General features: G+C 41.3%; 1 protein-coding gene across 3 annotated transcripts in view; it reads right to left on the bottom strand.

The window, feature by feature from the left end:
- Positions 1–514: 514 nt before the first annotated feature.
- CPQ (carboxypeptidase Q) overlaps positions 515–23,926 on the bottom strand; it is a 156,601-nt gene continuing 133,189 nt past the window's right edge. For 2 of the 3 annotated variants that reach the window (XM_062604605.1, XM_062604606.1), the window contains exon 8: positions 515–1,123. In XM_062604605.1, the coding sequence (XP_062460589.1) occupies positions 963–1,123 (161 nt within the window). In that variant the 3' untranslated portion in view covers positions 515–962. The remainder of the gene's footprint in view (positions 1,124–23,926) is intronic. The other variant, XR_009961942.1, reaches the window with a different exon arrangement.

A 23,926-nucleotide genomic window follows, 5' to 3' on the forward strand; every position in this document is an offset into this window, starting at 1 on the left:
AAAGTATACAAGAATCAAGTTCCCAGACTAACTGGCTTCTAGCAGGGGAAAGCATCCCCACAAGAGAAGGGCAGCTGGGAACAGCTTCAGGAGCCTGAATCAAAATCTGCTTTCACACTGCGTTCGGATGTTAGCTGGCAGGTAGTGAAGGTCACAAATCAAAGCTGTGATGCTGTTTCTGAAACATCATGGCATTTCAGAGAAAATCTGTCATATGAGATTCTCTGCATGTCACAATGGCAAGTCTTCCATCAGAAAGAAAAGGACATGCACAGCCTTCCACAGGGAGGTCCCCAAAGAAACACAGGAGATATGGGAGTCCTGAGGTTGGCTTCCTATCCTCAATGTCCTGGTTTATCTGAGTCTCACATGTAGAAACCTTTAGTAAGATTTAACAGCGTGAGCTGAATGAACTATTAAAAGCTGTCTTATTTTAGCATTTTATCATACATCACCATTAAAACAGCCAGGATTAAGTTTTCTTATAACCTGAAACTGTGTAGAAACTATAGTATTATCTTAAGAGAGTAAAAAGAAAGGACACTTTTATTAATACTACATCATTCTTATGCATAGAGTGAAATAAAACAAAACCACAAATGTGTACACTAACTCAATACATTAATTATTCTGATGCAACAAATTTATTTGGTATATTTTTCCTGCTGCATAAGATCACTTTGCATATAAACAGTTATTATATCGCAGTCAAAGAGTTATACCTTCCCCAGAAATTTAAAAGTACCTAAAAGAAGACATTTTAAGTGAAAATCGCAAATAGAAGACATCAAAACAGCAAAAAGAAACAGGAATGTGTAAAAGAGCATGTGCTTTGAGGAAAAAAGACATAATAACACACAAAACCAGGGTGAAAACCAGAATTTCCCACAGCTGTAGACCACATGCATTAATGGACTTGCAATCTTTACTGAAGAACAGAAATCTTCTTTCTTGCTGTTTTATTACCTTGGCAACATCTCCTCCATGTCAGCAATTACATAGGAGACAACAGTCCAAACAGCAGCACAGAGATTCATCTGGTTTGGATCCTGAACTGTCATTGTGTCCCCTTGAGAATGATGAAACCAGAAGTATTTACTGATGTCATCACGCAAGCTGGCACCTACAGAGAAAAATGGGGAATATTCCATTATAGGAATACAAATATTTAAAGAGGAATATAAACTTGAATCCATTCCTGGGCTGTTTATGATTAAATCCACATGCAACTGTATAAAGTTCCTAATAATAACTGCACAGAGCCGTGGCATGTGCAGTTTGTAGGTTTTAGGTTAATTGACTTGAGTGAGCATGAGGCAGCAATAACTCACACAGGAAAAGCCAACCTTCCCCTGGGAGACTTGTTTCCTCAGCAACAGTATACACTCATTTTCCTCTAAGACTACCAGAGTCCAAGCAGGAAGATCCCTACAGAAACACCACACACGGTGATGCTTCCTCTGTTCTTCATCCCATTGCTCTGCTAATGAGTTACAACTGAGCTACGGATACTCTCCTTGTTGTTATTTGTGTTGGGGAATGCTTTGGAATTTGCTTCTGCTTTTGACCCTCTGTTCATCACAAGGATGTGCTGTTTCAGAGCACTTTCCAAATAAGCTGAGGTAACACAGATAACCCAGGACTACAGCACCCTCACAGAGGTGTCCTCATCAACTGGGACAGAAGCAACTTAGGTAAAACTGCTGTTCTTCCCGTTCAGGAACTGACTCCCTTTTGCGATACACGGGCAGGGGAACGACTACTCTTACCCAAGCCAGGTGGTCTCAGGGAGCACAAATAATGCTGGTAAGGCATCACCCATGGTCCCAAGGCAGACCAAAGCCAAGCAGAGCAGGGGAAGCTGCTGCCTCACTAGGCACAGCAGCAGGGATGCCAGTGGGAGATTTTCACCATTTTCTTCATCCAGTCCCCACTGACCTTTCTAACCCTCTGTTCCTTGCAATTTCTTCTCTCCCAGTTCATTACCTCTGCCTCTTCTCTGGTTTTATCAGCCTCCCTGTGCTTTTTTTTTATCTCAACTTTATCAAGTCTTCCATCATTAACGGAATCCCACCCCAAATTTTGAAAATGAGTAAATATGATATTTTTCCTCAGCACACTAATTCACTGCTTTCAATTCTTTTGCATTGATTCTTTTGGCCTGCCTGCTGATCAGGGCTAGGAGTTGCACAGCTCCCTGGCTAGGACCTACCTAGCACAACAGGACCCCCTTCTTGCATGTTCATCAAACCCAGAGAACAAGCACTAATGTGAATTCACAATTAAGAGCTATTTGCCCCAGGCGGAAACACAGACTGAGGCTACTCCTACTATGCCAAATAAGACAGAAGAAAACCCAGGACTGTTTGATTATAAAGACGAAGTAAATAAATTATTCATATATTTATTTACATGCAGCGGAAATCAGTATCAGATGATGAGGTCTTTGATAAACTCATGCATGCTCATAAGAGTTAGTCATGATTTTTCTTGGTCTCCCTGAGATGCCTGAAGCCTTTGAAGAGAATGAAAGCAAAATTCCTCACAGTGTAACTGTACATTGCTATAATATGTATCTTTTGATCGGTCATACAGTTATTCAGGAGAGAGTCCGGCTCTCACTGTGGTTGATAGGTATGTTTCTACTGCTGTAATGGGGACTGGCTGGGACTGCTTGATTCACTGCTGCTTTAGAGAGAAGAAATAGAAAGGTAATGCATTTTATAATTCCATCCAAGATGAAGATCCCTTCATAAGAGAGATGATACACAGGAAGATCAAATGTTATAACGCATGGTTATACAGCATTGGGATTAAGTTTATTGTAAGAGGCTCTTCTTGCCCTTAACAGACTTGTTTGTTACTGACTTTAAGCAATGTAATTGCACCAAAGTCACTGGATAGGTTACACTCTGATGCTGAATTATGTTCCAATAATTTTAGCACTGAATTTATGTCAACTCCTATTTATTTTTAAAATTTCATTCTGAATTCTTTTCAATATATACAACCATAAAAGCGTTGAACAATGATAAATTATTTAACTGAGGGACTTCTGCACTACGGGCAAATTACAAGCCACTGAGGCAAATCCTTTACAATTTTTGAATACTTTTGTAAGACTCATGACAAAAATTGTTTGCTTGGATTTTGTTGTAGACGTTTCACTAATCACAGTAACTATGGATTTACAAAGTCGTGTATTATCTCTGTGAACGGACAAGGATAAACACCCTTTGCATTGTAATGTTTAACTCCCTGAAATGCTGAAACAGATTTGTTTCTCTAAAGTGATTTTAAAAATCAGGAAATGTTCTGACTTTGTCATCAAAGAATTACTGTGCAAGAAATATCAGAGTATGTGAGTAGAGAGAATATTGAAGAGTTCCTAAACTGGTTGTGCTCTCTCTTTCATGTGTTGGGTTAGCACTGAAGTCAGTGACCTGTAAACATCTTGTGAGACTAAGGAAAAGACCCTAAGAAAGCAGTTTTATCCTACGTAATTAGAAACAAAAGTGAAAATTCATGTTCTTGGCTTTGAGCACAAGAATGGTTTACAAACCAAGGGCCTCACACAGGCCTTTAGACATGAAACACCCTGGAGGACAGATATGACTGCAAGCAGTTTTCATGTCTCCTGTTCCAAACTTGAGACTCCTCCTTGTTGATGTTAGCTGCCCAGAGATACGGCTTCCAGAGGTCATCAGGCTGTGGCAAGACACTGAATAATGCCCTTTTGCCTGTGAATGCATCCAGGACTGAGAACTGGGAAGTTCTATGGGGCTCCGCAGACTGTAGTCATCTCGGGTTACCTAAACAAAGCCCATGGGATCCCCTTTTCTAAAAACCTAACAGAAGAAGCAATGCTATGAGCACAATCAGCCATCCTACAAAAGGCCAGGAGAGACAAATTCTGTATCACACTTCAAACAGTGAGGTTTCAAAGCACATCAGCTGGCTGATTGTGTTGTATCCTCAATAGCCACTGAATTATTAACCCTTCTCAAACAAAATCTGCCTCAAAGCCAAACACACCACTTCCAGAAGCTTGAAAGAAACTGGAAAAATTCTCTTAGATACAAATTTTAAAGCTCCAATAGCTAACCATTTTGTTCTTTCACCCAAATAAAGGTTTAAACCACCTAAATGGAGGTTTATTCTTGCCAGCTACATAAGCTAGCAGTCAAGTAAAACAGATGACAAGCCATGTCTCAGACCTATAAATTATTCACCCATCTCCATCTTAGCCACCCAGAAAGGGGAGAACATACAGCCTTACAGGAGTCTGAAAGGTCTAATTAAGTACTTAAAAATCTAAGCTTAGATGGGAGGTGTTGTACAGGTATATCACATATTTAATTCTGATTTCCAGGTGGAACCACTACTCAAACAGAAAAACAAGAGACGGACTGAGTCCACCACTGTCACATTTTATGCACTTTGCTCCTTTCCTGTGTTTGCAGAGCACCCGTAAAGAGAAAGGGAATGTTTGCCAAACAACCCTCTTTAATTGTCCTTTTTAAGTCTGTTCACATTTACAGTAATGCAAATCACATAAGGAATACTGCTGGCCAATAAGGAAACTGGTGACAAACTGCTTCTAGCTGGATGTAGTAGGTGTTGTGGCATGAAAACAGCAAATGTTAAAAGTCGCTGCCAAAAATGCTGTTCTTATTACTTGAATGCATCAAAAATACTGGTAGCTAAAAACTGGGAATAATTAATGATTTACAGCTCCAATAAGATAATAATAACTGATAATTCATAGTTCCATTACAAAGTGGAAGGAAGCTCTCTCCATTAGAGTGGTGCAGCGCAGTTATCCAATGGCAGCTACCTAGAGCCACTTATGATCCCTCAGCTGCTTGGTGAGACACATTCACATGGGTCTGATGGAGGCACTAGAAGAGTTATATCTCATGTTTGGAGCAGCTGCTGGGACCAAGCAGTCCACTATTTAGTAGCATGATGCGTGTGTTTTGGGCACTTAAAACAGGGCTCTTCTTCTTACAGTGAAGCACCACCTTACTTGCCCTGTGTGGGAAATAGTTGCATTATGTAGGGTCCAGAGGGAAGCACTCAGTAATGCCTTTAACTTATCAGGTTGGGCTTTTTGGTTTCTTTGTTGTGGAGGCTGCAGAGTTTTATTTTGCCTTGGTTTTCTGCTTTTGACTCCTCTGGCACTCGTTTCCTTATACCTGACCTCCTAGTGAGTCTGCACGCTGAGCAGGGTGCAGATGAAACCGATTTTGTCCTCAGGATAAGTGCAGGGCGGCACTTGCCAAACAGCTCAAATCACTCCATAAATGTAGTAATTTTAAAAACATGCACAACCAGCATATGCTCTTGTGCTGATCACACTCCTGCTGAAAACCCAAATTGCACTGGGGGGCTTGGGGTGATACTGGTGTCATCTGAGCTGGCAAAATTATTAATCACAGGGCTACCCTTAGCACCTGTGATCAAATCCAGCTTCCAGGAAATGTACTGATCCTAGGTATCACAGGTCTGCCACACACAGCTTAGCCAGTCCCTCAAACATAAATGCTATTTACCCTGTCTTCCTTCCCTAAGAGCTGCACGTTAAGACTTGCCATCTTCCAAGCTTTGCCACCAAGCACAAGTGTTTGCTCATGAACCAATCCACTTTCACGCAGTTGTGAGAAAAATAAGCCAGTGGTGTAAAACCGCACCAAAGCATTCCATTGCTTTTTGTTTTAGTAACGTGAATTACACATAACATAACACAATGTAATACATAATAGTATAACAACTGTTTGTCTTTCAACCTTTTGATGCTAATGTTGCCAGCCCTTTCACCCACTCCATTTGCCCTTTTTGTGATTTGCCTGAGGTACTGTCACAAACATGCCATCAGGACCTTGTTTCCTAGCCCTACATGGCAGCTACCTCATGGAGGAGAGTAAGATATGCCATCTCCTGTGCCACTGCAATGAGGGCACCATCTCTAGAAATGGCATCTTTCCACCTACCCACCTGGAGCTCTTTACTGGAGTTTTGCACAAGGTCACTAAGGAGTATCTTTCCTATGAAGAAAGGCTGCCCAGCCTGGAAAAGAGATAAATACCAGATGGAAGGGAATGAAGAAGAGGGAGCTTGAAGAAGAGGGGACTTTTTGAGTAGAGGTGTTGGACTAGATCAGCTCAAGAGGTGCCTGCCAACCTCAGCCATTCTGTAGTACTTTTTAACACCATGGTGCTATTTCCTTGGCTCATTCAGACATCTCTTCTAACTGACACACCATAAACAAATTCTTCGACTCATTCCTGTCTTGAACTCATTTCATGAGTCTCTGAATAATCAGCTATTTCACACATGGTTTGGTGCACTGCACAAGGCAGGTAAAAGCCTTGTGGTAATTGATACTGAGAATGCATTTCAGTAATCAGCTGTGTAAGAGTATCTTGATGAAAATCCATACACACGTGCATTGAAGAATACTGAAAGACCCATCCCTCCTAGCTTCTGATCTCAGCATGAAATGCACAATGTGAATATTAATTAGCTGATGACCAGAATATTTACCTTCCTTACAACATGTCCACATTAAACACCAATTCTTCACACATTAATGAACTGTCTGGCACATTTTTTTTCTTGCCAACTTAAGAATATGTGATGCTGCTATTGAGGTAGAAGGATGAATGAACCACAAAATGAATGGTGAGTGTGTCAATGATGACCACTACTTCTTGTCAATCACTGTCAGACGCTACTGCTTTCATATGCACTGCTGTGATAAGTTAGAATTAAACTCTGTTGACAGATATTTAAGCATTACAATTATCGTCATTTGTGCAAACAATGACTGGAAAATCAGTTATTGATTACCAGAATGTTTACAAAGGCAGTTTCCATAAAACACGATATCTTTGAGGGTGGAAAGCATATGGAGTATTTTTGCACTGTAAAACATTTTAGATTACATTCCTCACTACATTTTTTCTTTTTCATATCCCAAATATTATTGAATTGACAGAGGAAGCCAAATGTGAGTATTGAAGTCAATACATATTTGCTGTACTGTCCCAGTTGTCTTTGCTTTTAAGTAAACTTCACAACACAACTATTCCATGAATCTTTCAAATATGATGCAAAATTCCCCATTGTTTTTATAACGTCTCCTGGGTGTGCTGGGTCTTCAATATTACAGCTAGATCTTTGGGATACTGATCGCTACATGTAGATTGCCATATATAGTGAAGTTAATATGGTAATGAATTACAACAGTGTATAACTTTTTTAGGTTTCATTTTACTGTAGTCCCCAGAAGAGCTGACAGAATTGTCACTCTGCTATTTTACACAGTATATATACCCCTCCAAATATAAAAGACTCCAGCTTAGAAGAACACACTCTCTAAACAGACAAGAGGGACTGTAGGATGAGAGAGATGCATGCAGAGATGAAATGGCACATTCGTTTTCTTACAGCAGCTGAGAAAGCAATAGATGACAGACATCTGAGCATAGGCCAGTGCCTTACTGAGCAAGCTTACTATGTCCTAACAGAAAAGCTGGAAATGCCTTAACAAAGGATATTTTCCTCAATGTTTCCAAAATAATATGAAAGGAAAAGAAAGGCTTTTCAAGTTGATGTGTGTATCTCTTGCATCTTCCAAGTGCCTATGTGTTTGAGCTTTTTCTCCTTGTCAAGACGGATCTGCATACTATCAAAGGTCCTGCTTGTAGAAAGATGTTAACACAAACACCTAATCTGAAACCTTTTCCTGGCTACAAAAGACAGATTTTTATTTTTTTCCCATCTATTAAAGATTGCTTTTTCCTGAAGAAACTAGAAAACTTTACTTCATTATGAAGTTTATTCCAATCTTGGACTTTTTAAATGCCAGAGACACCCCTCAGGAATGTACTGAAAAACTATAATGCCTTGGAAATAAAGCAAGATCTGGTGAAATATGTATCTCCTTTTCCTTTACACTGAGTACTTAGAAATAGGGAAAAAGAGGCAAAGGGGCACATCACAATCTTCTATGCAGTTAAAAACTAGTACGTACTAGGAAATCATAAATACTGAAGAACATTCTCTTCCTCACACCAGAATGCTAACTCAGCTTTGTGCTCTTACACACCCTATGAAATGGGAGTGTAGAGGTATACACACGTCAATAACCTCTCACTTCTCATAGCTGGAGCATGCATGCTCCAGACATTTTCAGAGGTCAAAATCGCAGGGCAGAGGTGGGGAGAAAACGATTTCTCCTTCAAAGGACATGCGTCAAAGAGGTACCAAAACAAAAAGAAAAGAGAAAAGAGATTAACAGGAACATAATTTCTCATTCTATTCTTTATTTTAAGTTTGTCCTTTCCTAAAACCTGGCAAAGTCACAACTCTTAAGTGGTCAGGGAGTAAAACTGTTGCACCAGTAGCTCTGTTTGGGATGGGCTGGCTGGAAGGCTCCTCCCGCGGTACATATCCCCATTGCTGCAAGCCCCATGGAGTGCTTGGCTGCTTGTGCTATGTGTTGCACAGATGTTTTGTGAGCTTCCCTCACTTAATAGCAGTCTTCAGAACTATTACTGTAATGAAAATCCAATTATTTCAGACATGTATTTTGGTGCTCATATTAACCTATTCTTTCGTGGGATAACCTGTAGTTGATAGCTGGCTTTAATGCCAATTATTTCATTATCCATTTTTCAAGTGGGCAGAGGCAATGGATAATGGATAATGCTAATGCTGTTTAGTGGGGCGCTGACAGCATTAGTTCTCCTGTCATTTAGTCTCAAATGATGAAATTACAGTCTAAGTTGTTTGAGTTACATGGATACAGACACTGAAAGAGTTTCCAGTAAGAGCTTATAAATAACACCAGAAGCCCTGCTGTTTCACCTCCTGAGTCATTCTCTCACAAGTCTTTAAAATTCATGATTCAAACAAGGCAGAGGGAAAGCTTTCAGTTGGTTGTTTCAGTGGCTAATTAAATGAGACTACAGTGGAAGGGAGACAATATGAAGAGTGCAGTATTTCTTGTTTTGCTTAATGCATTTGAGAATTAATCCTCTGGATACATTAAACAGACTAAATTGCAGCTCTGGATTATCACAGTTGCTTTTGCAACACATTAACCTTTCACTTGTGGCAGAGGACTGGTGACAGCTGGGGATTCAATCTAAACTTGCATGAAATCCTGTGAAATGAGGTCTCACAGAAGGAAGCAGTTCTACTCCATGAAGCACAGGTAGACCAGACTCCAAAATAATATCCTAAACAGCCCTTGACTGGAAAAAAAGAAACCACAATAGCCCAAACAAAAGCAGATGACGATTCAATAGTAAAAGGCACTTGGAAGCTCTTCCTCCATTCCTCCACACTCTATCTTAAATCATAGAATCGTAGAATCAGAATAGTTAGGGTTGGAAAGGACTTTAAGATCATCTAGTTCCAACCCCCCTGCCATGGGTAAGGACACTTCACACTAAACCATGACACCATCATCCAATCTGGCCTTAAACACTGCCAGGGATGGAGCATTCACAACTTCCTTGGGCAACCCATTCCAGTGCCTCACCACCCTAACAGGAAAGAACTTCTTCCTTATATCCAATCTAAACTTCCCCTGTTTAAGTTTTAACCATTACCCCTATCTCCTATCACTACAGTCCCTAATGAAGAGTCCCTCTCCAGCATCCCTATAGCCCCCCTTCAGATACTGGAAGGCTGCTATGAGGTCTCCACACAGCTTTCTCTTCTCCAGGCTGAACAGCCCCAACTTTCTCAGCCTGTCTTCATACGGGAGGTGCTCCAGTCCCCTGATCATCCTCATGGCCCTCCTCTGGACTTGTTCCAACAGTTCCATGTCCTTTTTATGTTGAGGACACCAGAACTGTACACAATACTCCATCTGAGGTCTCACGAGAGCAGAGTAGAGGGGCAGGATCACCTCCTTCAACCTTCTGATCACGCTCCTTTTGATGCAGCCCAGGATACGGTTGGCTTTCTGGGCTGTGAGCGCACACTGAAGCCAGCTCATGTTCATTTTCTCATCAACCAGCACCCGCAAGTCAGTTAGGCTGATATCAGTTATGAAAAGAAAATCAATGGGTGAGTCTTCCTGGCTGATGCTTTCTCCATTATAGAGACTGACAATTCATTTTTACTTTCTTTTCATCAGGTATTATCCTGCAAGAGGTAAATACCTCTTATCTTACGGTAGCTTATTTTTCTAAAGGTCTTTGATCCAGGAGCTTTTGAAGACTCAACTGTACTTTGCTGACCAGATCCAGCTACAAATATGGTTATAAACTCATCTGAAAAAGTCCTGCTAGATTGGTGATGCATGACTTCTTTCTTCAAAAGCTGCATGGTTCTTCCATTACTTTTGTGATTTTGGTCTTTCCAGCCCTTCTCCTGGCTCTGTGATTATCCTAGTTCAGTGATTCACAGACCTCTATTTAGGGGATTCTCAACTTAAGCACTTCAATTTAGAAGGTTTATCTACCTCTTTTAGATGTCTACATGGATGCATGTATGTGTTCTGGATATTTTAATATAGTTTATTTCATTTCTGCTTTCTTTCAAATGAGATGTATGGATACATATATTATGCAGACACTAGGTAACAAAGTTGATACTTTTAAAATTGGTTGTTGGATTTATAAATCCTTTACATTTTGCATTCTCTTTTAAGCACTGTGTAAAAGGGATGAAAGTCACTGTGAAATCAGCATTTTCTCTGATTTAGAATTCTTTTTCATGTGTTTGTTTGTGCCTCAGCTCAGCAAAGCAGTTAAAGTTTGAGCATGTGATTTATTTTAATGCCATTAAGCTTCAAATATCACACATGAGGGTCAAGTGAAGACTGGGACCCATGTAAACCATCTTTCCCAACCAAATGCATTTCTGTATGTCTAAACTCTCTGTGTAACTGCATCATGTAGCTGATGGTATAAATTTGAAACCCAAAGTATTGAAGTGCTTTCTTCGACATCCTCTGCTAGCCAAAGAATTTCCTGCTAACACACAGGGCAGACCCTTGCTCTATCCTGTTCCAACAGCTTCCAAACCACCCCAGAAATCTGGTGGCAACAGGCAGCCCCTGGACATTTGGAAGGTCAGATGTGAGGAGCAGGAACTTGTAAATGACCCTGCATCATGGTTTTGAGAGCATTTCTGTTTGTAGTAACTGCTTGCATCCATTTACAATTTCAATCTGTTGGAGTAGCTTCTTTGTATTTTACAATCAACAGAGTTATTTCCTAACCCAAACTCACAATCCAATTTAATGCAAGCCTTGAGGCCTGCTTTCCCAGAGGATGCTGGAGACTGAGAGAAAACATGCAGGTTTCCATTGAAGTTCCCTGTAGGCTACAGATAAGATCTTGGATATGATCACAACTGGATGTTTAATCACAAAGTTCCTCTAGGGCCCTTGCCAACAAGTAACTGACTCCTAGAAATGCCAGTATTCATAGGACCCAACTAAGCGGAGCTCTCTTCTGCCCACATGATGAACAAAGCCTCTTTATGACCATTGTGGTCCTTAACTAGTTATGAAAACACAAATGGTCACCCTACTCTAAGTAAAAGACATCCTAAACACACTACAAGTCTGTTCGATTTTGTATCACATGAACAGCAACTGCATTTATACAACCACACCAATAGAATGAGCAATGTTTTTTACTGTCCTAACCCACTGAGACTATCAAACTTTTCAAGATCATGATGGATTTTAGGTGTAGGTCATCAGACAAGGCTGGAAGAATACAATGGCTACAACAGTAAGATACCTTTCAAAATATCAGTGGTTACTTTGGTTAATGCATACTTGAGTTTTAAACCAATATGTTATTTCCTAATAAATGTTAGATGCTCCAGATATTGGTGATGAAATATGTCTTCCATTTGATCTACGAGCCAGTGTATATTTAGCTAATTCATTATTAATAGAAAAACAGAGAGGTACTTGAAACAAAGTTTAGCCCTGATCTTACTGCAAGTTTCAGGGCTGTTCAGATCCGGGAGTTTTGAGTCATTTCTGAAACAAAGCTGTAGTAATCCTTCCCATTCTAGTGTACAGACCGTGTTGTCCCACAGGCTGTGAAATCAAAGTAGCAGGAAGGAAAATAAACAATTCTAATGATTCACTGTTCTTAAGCAATGAATTGCATATTTTTGTCAGCAAAGCTGTGAAGAAACAACATCCTTTAACAACAAGAACAGAAAAGGGATTAAGGTACAGTGAAGACACCTGCTGCAACACTATTGTCCCCAGTCTCAGAATCTTTCTGGTTTTAGTGTATCAGGAAATTACATGAGCCCCCTTTGGAAAAGAAAAGGGGAAATTAAAGGATTTCTGTCCTTTAAGGGAGGGAAGGACAGAAATTCGTCACACTTGCTCTGACTCTACAGCGTATCCCTAACTGTATGTGGGCTTTGGCTAATCCACACAGCAGAACTAATTCTAAAAGAAGACAGGGTAAATAAAGCAATGTCCCTAACTGGCATGATTCTTCCAACACATAAATTTGAGTTGCTGTGATAGCTATTTTGCCACAGTGCAAACACAGTGAGTGACTTGTCAAAATGCAAATAAGTTAAGAGTGAAACAGAAATCATACAAGCTTGGAAGGGACACTAAGAGAAGCTGACAATTAATTTTAGATTGAAAGGTTAATCTGCACACTTCCAGAGACAGAGCCTTAGTCCTACCAGTAAATACAAATAGCATTTGCTTTAAAGATAGGTTTATTGCATTTGCTGTATTACCATTCACAGAACATGCTGGTTTTTTATGAATTCGAGTGTTTGGTTTGGGTTTTTGTTTTGTTTGTTTTCATTCAAATTAAACCTATATGGTTAAAGGCTCCATTTAAAATACAGAAAGCAAAGACTGGTTGGGTGAAACTTTACAGAAGTAGAACAAGGCATCAGTGTGTTCAGCTGGCCCAGGTGCCGAGCTGTGAGCGTAGCTTTGAAAATCCTTCCCCAGATGCCATTTGATCATTTCCATCACAGTTGTTGCACAAATCAAGGATCAATACATATTTTTTCACCATTTGGAAATAAAAATGTTCAATGCCTGATTTTAAAAGATATGCTTATGTTGCTCAGTGCAGCTTTTGCACAGATTTCATGAGCAGATCCAAACAACACCTTTTACATATGAAACAACAAACATGGACAATTTGGTAACAGTGACCAGACTCTATGAATACAAAGCAAGCAACCCTCTATTAGTATAAATACCCCCTACCACCTTTCTAGTAGCTCATGCTAAAACTTAAAGCGGTGCTTAAAGCTGTATAAATTGAAGCAATTTCATGTTGGATATAGTCAAAGAACTCATAGAATCATAGAATAGTTAGGGTTGGAAAGGACTTTAAGATCATCTAGTTTCAATCCCCTGCCATGGGCAGGGACACCTCACAGTAAACCATGTCACCCAAGGCTTCGTCCAGCCTGGCCTTGAACACTGCCAGGGATGGAGCATTCACAGCCTCCCTGGGCAATCCATTCCAGTGCCTCACCACCCTAACAGGAAAGAATTTCCTGCTTATAGCCAATCTAAACTTCCCCTGTTTAAGTTTTAACCCGTTACCCCATGTCCTATCACTACAGTCCCTAATGAAGAGTCCATCCCCAGCATCCTTATAGGCCCCCTTCAGATACTGGAAGGCTGCTATGAGGTCCCCATGCAGCCTTCTCTTCTCCAGGCTGAACAGCCCCAACCTTCTCAGCCTGTCTTCATATGGGAGGTGCTCCATTTCCCTGATCATCCTTGTGGCCCTTCTCTGGACTTGTTCCAACAGTTCCATGTCCTTTTTATGTTGAGGACACCAGAACTGCACACAATACTCCAGGTGAGGTCTCACAAGAGCAGAGTAGAGGGGCAGGATCACCTCCTTCGCCCTGCTGGTCATGCTCCTTTTGATGCAGCCCAGGATACGGTTGGCTTTCTGGGCTGCGAGCGCACACTGAAGCTGGCTCATGTTCATTTTGTCATCAACCAACACCCCCAAGTCCTTCTCAGCAGGGCTGCTCTGAATCTCTTCTCTGCCCAACCTGTAGCTGTGCCTGGGATTGCTCCAAGTCAGGTGTAGGACCTTGCACTTGTCATGGTTAAACTTCATGAGGTTGGCACCAGCCCACCTCACAAGCGTGTCGAGGTCCCTCTGGATGGCATTCCTTCCCTCCAGCTTATCAACCGAACCACACAGCTTGGTGTCATCAGCAAACTTGCTGAGGGCGCACTCAATTCCATGTCTATGTCACCAACAAAGATGTTGAACAAGACCGGTCCCAACACCGATCCCTGAGGGACACCACTTGCTACTGGCTTCCAGCTAGACACAGAGACGCTGACCACAACTCTTTGCATGCAGCCATCCAGCCAGTTCTTTATCCACTGAGTGGTCCATCCATCAAATTGATGTCTCTCCAATTTAGAGACAAGGATGTTGCGTGGGACAGTGTCAAACTCTTTGCATAATTCCAGGTAGATGACATCAACTGCTCTACCCTTCTCCATCAGTTCTGTAGCCCCATCATAGAAGGCCACTAAATTGGTCAGGCAGGATTTCCCCTTAGTGAAGCCGTGCTGGCTGTCACCAAGCACCTTGTTGTTTTTCATGTGCCTTAGCATGCCTTCCAGAAGAATCTGCTCCAAGATTTTGCCTGGCACAGAGGTGAGACTGACAGGTCTGTAATTCCCCAGGTCATCCACTTTCCCCTTCTTGAAAATGGGGGTTATATTTCCCTTTTCCAGTCATCGGGAACTTCACCTGACTGCCACGATTTTTCAAATATGATGGACAGTGGCTTAGCAACTTCATTCGCCAGCTCCTTCAGGACCTGCAGATGGATTTCATCAGGTCCCATGGACTTGTGCACGTTCAGGTTCTTAAGATGATCTTGAACCAGTTCCTCTCCTGCAGTGGGCCCAAGGTCTTCATTCTCACAGTCCCTGCGACTGCCTTCCAAGACTTGGGTGCTGTGGTCAGAGCATTTGCCAGGGAAGACCGAGGCAAAGAAGTCATTCAGAACCTCAGCCTTCTCCAAATCAAGGTTAGCCAGTTCTCCCAATAGTTTTCGGAGAGGGCCTACATTGTCCCTGGTCTGTCTTTTATTTGTTATGTACCTACAGAATCCCTCCCTGTTATCCTTAAAATCCCTAGCCAAGTTTAATTCTAGCTCAACTTAATTGAAGCTCATGTTTAATTCTCAAGTGCAAGCACTGTCTTGTAAAGCTGTTTATGGTGCTACATTCAAACCACCTATAGACTAATGCAAAGGGGAAAAACAAGCAGTGATGATGACAGTTAGCAGCCTAGAGCAAGATTATTACTGAATAATTACAAATATTTTAATAGAGAGAAGCTAGAATTTAATACATTCCTTAAAAAATCTTAATCTCCATGCTGCTATGTTTGCCTTTTATAGGAGAACGACATGCTCCCCAGATGTAAGTTTTCATAACCAGAATCCCATTTGACAGGCACTTGGGGCATTAGACTCAGATTAGATGGATTTAGATCTCTCTCCTCACCAACTTGCCTTCCTTTTCATTACTGTACTAATACACACTTCTTTAATCAATTGAAATGTTTCCTACACTATGCTCATCATCAAGGGAAGTCTGAGAATATAGATAAACCTTATAGTCTATGAAAAAGTCCAAACCACACAGGTTTCATTGGAAAAGAGTAGATATGACCACTGGGTTCTTTTCAAATACATAAATTGAAGACTTTTTTTACACAGCAAACATATACCTATACCAACCCCCACATAATTTAAAACCTTCCAGGAGCCAAAGGTGCACTTGCTAAATACAAACGCTGTAAGGTCAAAGGACTGCAATGACTACTCAGTCAAACTGGAATTAAAAGTCTAACCTAAAAGTATCATTTGAATGAAAAAGTTTTACACTCTAGCCAATATTTATTTTACTTTTTCATTCCCACTTTAAAACTGACAGGCATTTGATAGTAAAAGAAAAAAAAAAAGGAAAAGAGGAGGATTTTTCTCTCTTTAAGCTCCATCACTGTAAAATAGTCTTGCATGATTATTGGTTGAATAGTTTCCATTTCCCACTCCTACAAGGAATGACAGAAGAATAAAATCTGGCAGGTCTCATTAGTCCTGCGTAGCTCAACCTTAGCCTTAGCTAGTATCAGATTCCTCAGAAGAGGTGAAAAAAGAAAGCACTACCTTTTCAGAAATGCAGCCATTGAAATCAGAATGCATTGAATAAAGAAGGGAAAATTTCCCTGTCACATATTCTTTTCAGGGTCAAAAAATAGACAAGTGAGTTTTTAAATGAGTAACTCATTCCAGGTAAGTACAGTCAAATTGTTCCCAGGCTGACAGACTGCCATCATGTCCTAGCACTGCCAGCAGGGTCCACAGCTGTGGCTCCAAAGGTGGCTCTGGGTTTGGAAGAAGACACTGTAGCAGAGAAGGCAATAATAATTATTTCAATAATTAGATTCTGTCTTGTGTTGCACACCGAGAGTCCAAGGCTTATGTGGAATTAGACGAGGCACCCAGAGTGCCTTTAAAGCTACCTATTTTAGTGAATGGAGCAGCCAAATATCTTCTTGAAACAGTGGAAGAGCAACCACACTTTTTCCTGTCTCAATGAATTTAAACTGCACTGCAAATCAAAAAGACATAAAAGCATGATCGGAGAAAAGTAGCAAAAGGCATGGAATAGTGCTATACACAGTGAGGATATGTATTCAAACTACCCAGGTTTTTTGCTGCAGAAAGGATGCTTTACATGTAAAACATGGAGGCAGATGTTTTTGCCCAGGTAAGCTGTAAGGAGGGCTGAGAGAGTGGCTCAAATCACGACTTGCACAGCCTGGGGAAGTGAAGCCAAGGCATGGCTGGTTGGAGAGGACCGACACATGGGTGAAGCAGCAATCCTGCCCTTTCCATAGAGGCAGCAGAGCTGGCTCGAGAGGAGGAGCATTCATGCCTATTAAATTATTACAGCAGGGTTTCTCAGCACTCTGTTAGCTCAGGCCCCAGGGACCACGCACAGTCTCTTCTCTCTTGCTCTCTAATTAGAAACTGGAAGTCATTACTTGGGCCAAGGGACAGTGAAATTAAATTGTTATTAGGTTGAGTACATTGAGAGAAAAAGTTTTTAAAGGTATCAAGATAATTCCATCAAAACCACTGCAGTATGTTTCAAAATCATTTTATTTTTAGTAGATTTCCTGGCAGCCACTTTTCTGACTGAAAAGAAGAAAAAAAGCAAATGACATTTTAAACTGTGTGATGATCTCTTCTTCCCCTGAAGCATCCTGAAATAAGACATAAAATATGACTGGAGTATTGGAATGGAAGGATACAGGCTCTTCAGGAAGGACAGGCAGGGGAGATGAGAAGGGGTGCACCCTCTGTGTCAATGACCATCTGGAGTGCATGGAGCTCTGCCTGGGGATGGATGAAGAGCCAACAGAAAGCTTATGGGTCAGGATTAAAGGGAGGCCTGAGACAGGTGACATTATAGTGGGGGTCTGCTACAGGCCACCTGACAAGGAAGGCCAAGCAGATGAGACCCTCTATAAATAGATAGGAGTGGCCTCACATTCACAAACCCTGGTCCTCATGGGGGACTTCACCTACGCTGGTATCTGTCAGAGGGAAAACACAGCAAGGCATAAGCAATCCAAGAGATTCCCGGAATACACTGGTGATAACTTCCGTCTCCAAGTGATAGAGGAGTCAACAATGAGAGGTACTAGGCTGGACTTTGTTCTCATCAAAAAGGAGGGGCTGGTGGGGAATGTGAAGCTCAAGGGCAGCCTTGCTGCAGTGATCATGAAATGGTGGAGTTTGAGACCTTGGGGCAGCACGGAGGGCACACAGCAAGCTTGCTACCCTAGAGTTCAGGAGAGCAGGCTTTCGCCACTTTAGGGTTGTGCTTGGTAGACTACCATGAGATAGAGCCCTGGAGGAAGAAGAGCCCAGGGAAGTTGGTTAATATTCAAGGATCACCTCCTCCAAGCTTGGGAGCAATGCATCCCAACAAAGAAATCAGGCAAAAATGCCAGGAGGCCTGCACAGGCAAACAAGGATCTCCAGGACAAACTTATAGATGAAAAGAAATTCTACAGAGGGTGGAAGCAAGGATAGGTAGGCTGGGAGGAATGCAGAGAAATTGTCCAAGCAGCCTAGGGTCAAGTTAGGAAAATCAAAGCCCCGATAGAATTAAATCTGTCTAGGGATGTCAAGAGCAACAAGAGAAGCTTCTATAGTTGCATTGGTGATAAGATGAGGGAAAATGCGGGCCCTCTCCAGAAGGTACTGGGAGACCTGGTTACTCCAGCTGCACATTTGAGGTTGCTCAGAGGAGTTGTGGATGCCCCATCCCTGGCAGTGTTCAAGGCCAGGTTGGATGGAGTTTTGAACAACCTGGTCTAGTCCCTACCCATGGCAGGGGGTTGGTACTTGACAATGTTTAAGGTGCCTTCCGACCCAAACCATTCTGTGACTCTATGATTCTATGATTCTATGATTCTATGAATCATGACTGCACACGAGCATCTGCCCTAAAATGTAGCCATCAGGTTTTGGTGGACAAGAAAAGTACCCACAGAAATTAGGAACTAAAAGAAGAGGGGAGGCAGACTAATCAACTTTCTCCAGTGCTTCCCATTTAGCACAGCTTGAGGATTTAAAATTAAAGATGTGTATAATTTGGGATGTTTTCAAGATTATAAATGTCTAAAACTTGTCAATCAGTTTCAGCTGCACAATGAAATCTGTTTCTTAGAAGTTACAAGGGTTAAAATTGTTCAGACCAAGAAAACAAGCTGCTGCATTGGAGTGCTGAAGCTCTGACACGTTCAGCCTGTGGTTCTCACACTCCAGCACAGCAAGAGAGCAACAGCTATCCTGCCAGACCCCATCTCCTTCATGCTGCTGGCGGTTACAAGCTCAAGACTAATGATGGCTGGAGACCTAATAATAACTTTCAAAGCTGGCAGCGGCTCTTCTGTGTAAACAGCTTAGGAACTTCCTTAGCCCATTTGCACGGGAAAAAAAAACCCAAACCAACCCAGCCCAAGAATTAACCTAGGTTTTGCCAAAACTAGCAGCCATCTATTTCTACAGCTTTCTGCATATAGTCAGGGAACAGAGACTTCAAAATGAGAATGCACTGCGGTTTGTTTGAAACTAGTATAGACAGTGTAGGGGCAAACTGCTGCATAGAAAACTGCTGCCTGTTTCTCCAGGGGCTGCTGTTAATTCGAGGGCTGAGGTCACTTTGTGAGATGGCACCAGTTAAAACCTGAGTGTAAGAGAAATAGCAACTGCCCAGCCTTCTTAGTATTTTTCTGAAGACTTCTTTTGGTGACATGTAGCACATACGTGAGGCCTTAATTCTGCTCTGAAATGCAAATGAAAAGACACTTAAGAATTTATTTTTTTAAGTTTATAATCCATTCAGCTTATTTCAAAACCTCTGTAATTTGGAAGTGAAAGGCTGCTGCTGCAGCGTCTTGTCTGCTTATAGATTCGGTTAGCATTTTTAAAGCATGGAAATAAGATGCAAAGAGCCAATAATAATCATTAGTATCATTAATATTTCCTGCTTATCTCTGGCCTAAATCTGGAAACTTACTGAAAGATGCTTTCATTTGAAAATAGTTAGCCTGAAAAGCTGAAAGCCTAAGACCCCACACAGCTCCACCCCAATCACTTCACCTTCCCTCTCCCATTTCCCTTCTCATCTGCATTACACTGTCTTTCAGCTCGAGCCAATTCCAGGGTCTTGGATTTATATTATACAGAGACAAAGGCTCAAAGGAAAGACTGCATCATAATTTATATCTAACACTTTAAATAAAATGCAAACATTACTGCATCTAAAAGGCCACTGATGCTAAGGAGCACTGTGAGCCTGCTTACCTGGTTTATTTAGCACTATTTAGACGGTATGTAGGCATAAAAAGAACTGTGAAAAATCCAAAGGTTGAGCCAGTGTGATACTCTCTGGTAACAGCTAATGTTGTGAGAAGAATAACAGGAGAAACAGAGTCTCTTCCTTCAGTATACCTATCCAGCCATCAACAGATTGAGGACTTTCTGAGCAGGAACATGCATTCATAGTACTGTGTTGGACAGCCTTCGCTGGACCTTCCTCCCATGTGGTAGGTCATCCTTTTTAAATTTATGTTTGATACTGGTCTCCAAAACATCTTGTATTGATTTCCTGGATTCAACTATCTATTGTCCAGAGAAGTGTGTCTTTTTGTCTTAAGCCTTAAGCCTTAAGTGTTGACGTTCTGATCATCTGTTTATAAGCATGATGAGAGTTTGTGAAGTGATCTTCACTAACAAGATACTTGAAAAATAAAACCACCCAGGATGATTATCAGTAGGGGCAAATATGAACTATTACACAAAGAAAGAAAAGAATGAACTTTACATTAAAAACTGCTGCAAGAGGAAATTAACATGTTTCTGGGTTCATAATGGAAAGAAAAGAGAGGTAATGCACTTAAATTGCAGCAGGAATGACTTAGGATAGATACTAGAAAAACCTTCCTAAGACCTAAGCACTGGGGCAAACCAGCTGGTCTATTTTTCCGTTATAGTAAGTCTTCAAGAGCAGCATAAACAAACATGAAAGAAAGGACACAGGCATTGGCGAGATCATGCTGGAATGGAGGATGTTTAGAGGCTCTCCAGAGACTTTCTTGCCAGCTCTGTGGCTTTTTGAAATCTCTTCTGTTTGTATGCATTTCTGAAATAGCTCCTTAACAGACTACAGATCTTCTTTCTCTGGCGCTTTACTTGACCCATGGCTATAGTCAAGATTGGCCTGCAAGGCAGAGGGAAATTAAGGATCACTATTCCCAGTGAACCTTGCATGCAGTATTAAACTAGGCATCAAAGTTCTGAAGCAACCTCTCTACATTTTACAAAGTCTAGAAATAAGAATTTTAGATCAGAACGATGTTCTGCTCCTAAATATTTCACATGAGCTGCAATGAATGTGTGCGTGGAAAATACTGCTAAAAGTCCTTCAGAAGTTTCCCCTTTAGGGAGTACAAGGCATAAAATCTTTTGAAAATCACTTCTGTGATTTCACCAGTGTTAAGTTTGTTTTTTCTGTCTTTGCATCTGTTTGCTCAGCAATGGACAACTGAGCACGGTTGTTTCTCAGCCCGCTCCCAGCACTTTCCACTGTGTCTTGGTTGTTGTTGCTGTCGGTTTGGATTCGGGAAGCGGGCAGGCAATCCAGACAACACTTAGTGGCAGCCGAAGTTGTATATTTTTAGGAGTAATACACAATCCTAAATAGTCTGAAGACCAGAGTCTGAAAATTCCAGCTTTCAGCTATTTCTTTACGTTTGTTTTCTTTAAAAATAGCAGCAACAACTACAAAATTTCTGCTTCCCAGAAGGTCGCTGCTCAGGTTTAATATAGTTAATAGAACTGAACTGGTTTAAAATCGTTTAGCCAGATAAGCAACAGGAAAAGTGCACATTTTCACTGGTGAATTTCCATGAACTATATGGTGACAGAGACAGCGTTCCATCACAGGCACTGCAAACAGTGGAGAGCTGTGGACAGACTGGTCCTGATGAATCAAAATCAGAATCACAGAATCATAGAATGGTTAACCAGGTCTCCAGTTACCTTATGGAGAGGATCCCCATTTTCCCTTGTCTTCCTTTTATCACCAGTGTACCTATAGAAGCTTTTCTTGCTGCCCTTGACATTGCTGGCCAGATTTAATTCTCTCAGGGCTTTACCTTTCCTAAGCTGACCCCTGGCTGCTCAAGAAATTTCTTTGTATTCCTCCCAGGCTACCTGTCCTTGCTTCCACCCTCAGCAGAATTCCTTTGTGTCTTTGAGTTTTGGTTCTCTGGCTCTTTCTACGGCGAACAGACTGCTGCTCATGTTGAAGTGCATGCTTTGTCCTTGCAGACAGATTTGTTAACAAAAATGTATTAAATAAAATACATTTTTTGTAGGAAGAACTTTCCACATAAGCTTCCATTTTCTTTATGTGCATCCACAACATTTGATGAGGTAAATCTGCCCTTGTGCTAAATAAATGCAAGGTTTGATGATTGCAGCAGAAGATGGACTAGCTTATTTAGGAGGGTACTGAAGACTCATTCTTCTTTATTGCACTTTTCAGATAAAAAGTAGCTTCTCAGCATCCCTCAAATAACTGCTGTCATTAGGGGAACTGAGGAAGCATAAATTGTTCAGTGATGATGGCAGCTGATCTCAGAGCCATAACAGTAACCCTGTACCTTCTCTCTTGCATTCTTATGTAGCCCATGATCCTTTCTTGAGAATTTGACACTATAAAATACAAATGTATATTTATTTTTTTTCACACTTAAGTGTGCTTCTGTGGTCTAGTCCATGGCTGAATTGACTGGAATTATTTCATGAAAAGACACATAATGTTACAGTAAAGAGAGATATCTGGGGGAAAAAATGGTGTTCAATAAATTCTGCTCTTCAGAAATTCAGCAGCACTGTAGACAAGATCTGTAGAATCAGTTTTGAAGACAGTTAGAATGGTTGCATTCCAAAGTTTGCAAATGTTAACGATGTCCTGGAGAAACTGCCACTGACACAATTTTGGACTTGGTCCTTTGAGGAAATTGTCTCTATAAATGATTTCTGAGCTTTGTATTTGTTCAGCTATGTCTACTATCAAAAGCATTCCTCAGAATTTACATCTAAAATGTCACCTGCAAATGAAAGTGGAAAGTGTGATGTGCTTGCTGCATAAGGAAGGGATGAATTTTCTGAGTAATATCTGAAGCTCTGTCACTAAAGAGCTTTCTGATCCTGGATCAAAACCACACTTGGTTCAAAACTCCAATGTGCCCTGCAGTCAGTCAAGACGGTTTTTTTCAGTCTCCTTTCCATGTAAAACTTTTACATTGTTTGAGAAAAAGTGCTGTGGAAGTCTATATTATTTGCTATATTAGCTATAATGAGCAATGAAAGAATAGTAAGAAAGTAATTGCTGGGGTTTAAAATATAAAGTAACTCTCAGGTCTCTGCCTGGCAGCAAAGCTGGGGAGAAGAGGGAAAAGGCACTACTCATGGTATAGGAAAACAAAATTAGGGGTTGTATAAGTAAATGGGGCAAATACAAATTTATGGTACTAGATGGACTGCATGAAAGAGCTCACCAGTACCACTGAGAGGTTGCTTTCTATCATCTTGGAAAAGTTGTGGCAATCAGGGAAAGTCTCCAAGACAGAGAAGGGGCAAATTTTATGCCTGCTGTAAAATAAAAAGCAGTAGGATCCAGAGAGCTGTAAGCTAGAGAAACTAACCTCAGTCTCCTTAATCTCAGACTGGAGAAATGCAATAAAAGTGCACAGAAAAATGACTGTACCACTGGACTCAAAGGGTAGCCATCAACAGTTTGAAGTCTAACTGGTGGCTGTTATGAGTGGTGTGACCCTCAGGGGTAATGTTGGGCTAGTACTCTCTGTATCTTCAGCAATGACCCAGACAACAGGGGTGGCCCTTGTCTTCATTAAATTCTCAGGAGGAGCAGCTGTGCATGCTGGAAGGCAGAGCTTATGTTCAGAGAGCTCTGAATACAGAAGTGGCCTGACTGAGTGGACCTCAATATTCAGCAAAGACTAAACCAAAGTCCTGTACCAGAACAGGACACCTCACTGAAGCAGTACGAGCTGGTGGTGCAGCAGCATAATAGGAGCTCTGCAGAATGGGACCTCAGGCCCTGCTGGGAAAGGTGCACCAGTGAGACCTTATGGCAATGAAGGTAATATATGGGCTTACATTAGCAATAGAGTAGCCAATGGGTCCAAGGAAGTGATTTTTTCTAAATATTGCCACTTCTTTTTGGGACTTCAGTACAAGAAAGCTGGGAACAAAGTGGACTCACACTAACAGAATCACCCTGGCC

This window comes from Pezoporus occidentalis, unplaced genomic scaffold (genome assembly GCF_034315485.1).
Source record: "Pezoporus occidentalis ecotype Australia unplaced genomic scaffold, CSIRO_AGI_Poc_V1 ctg87, whole genome shotgun sequence".
NCBI classification, from domain to species: Eukaryota; Metazoa; Chordata; class Aves; order Psittaciformes; family Psittacidae; genus Pezoporus; species Pezoporus occidentalis.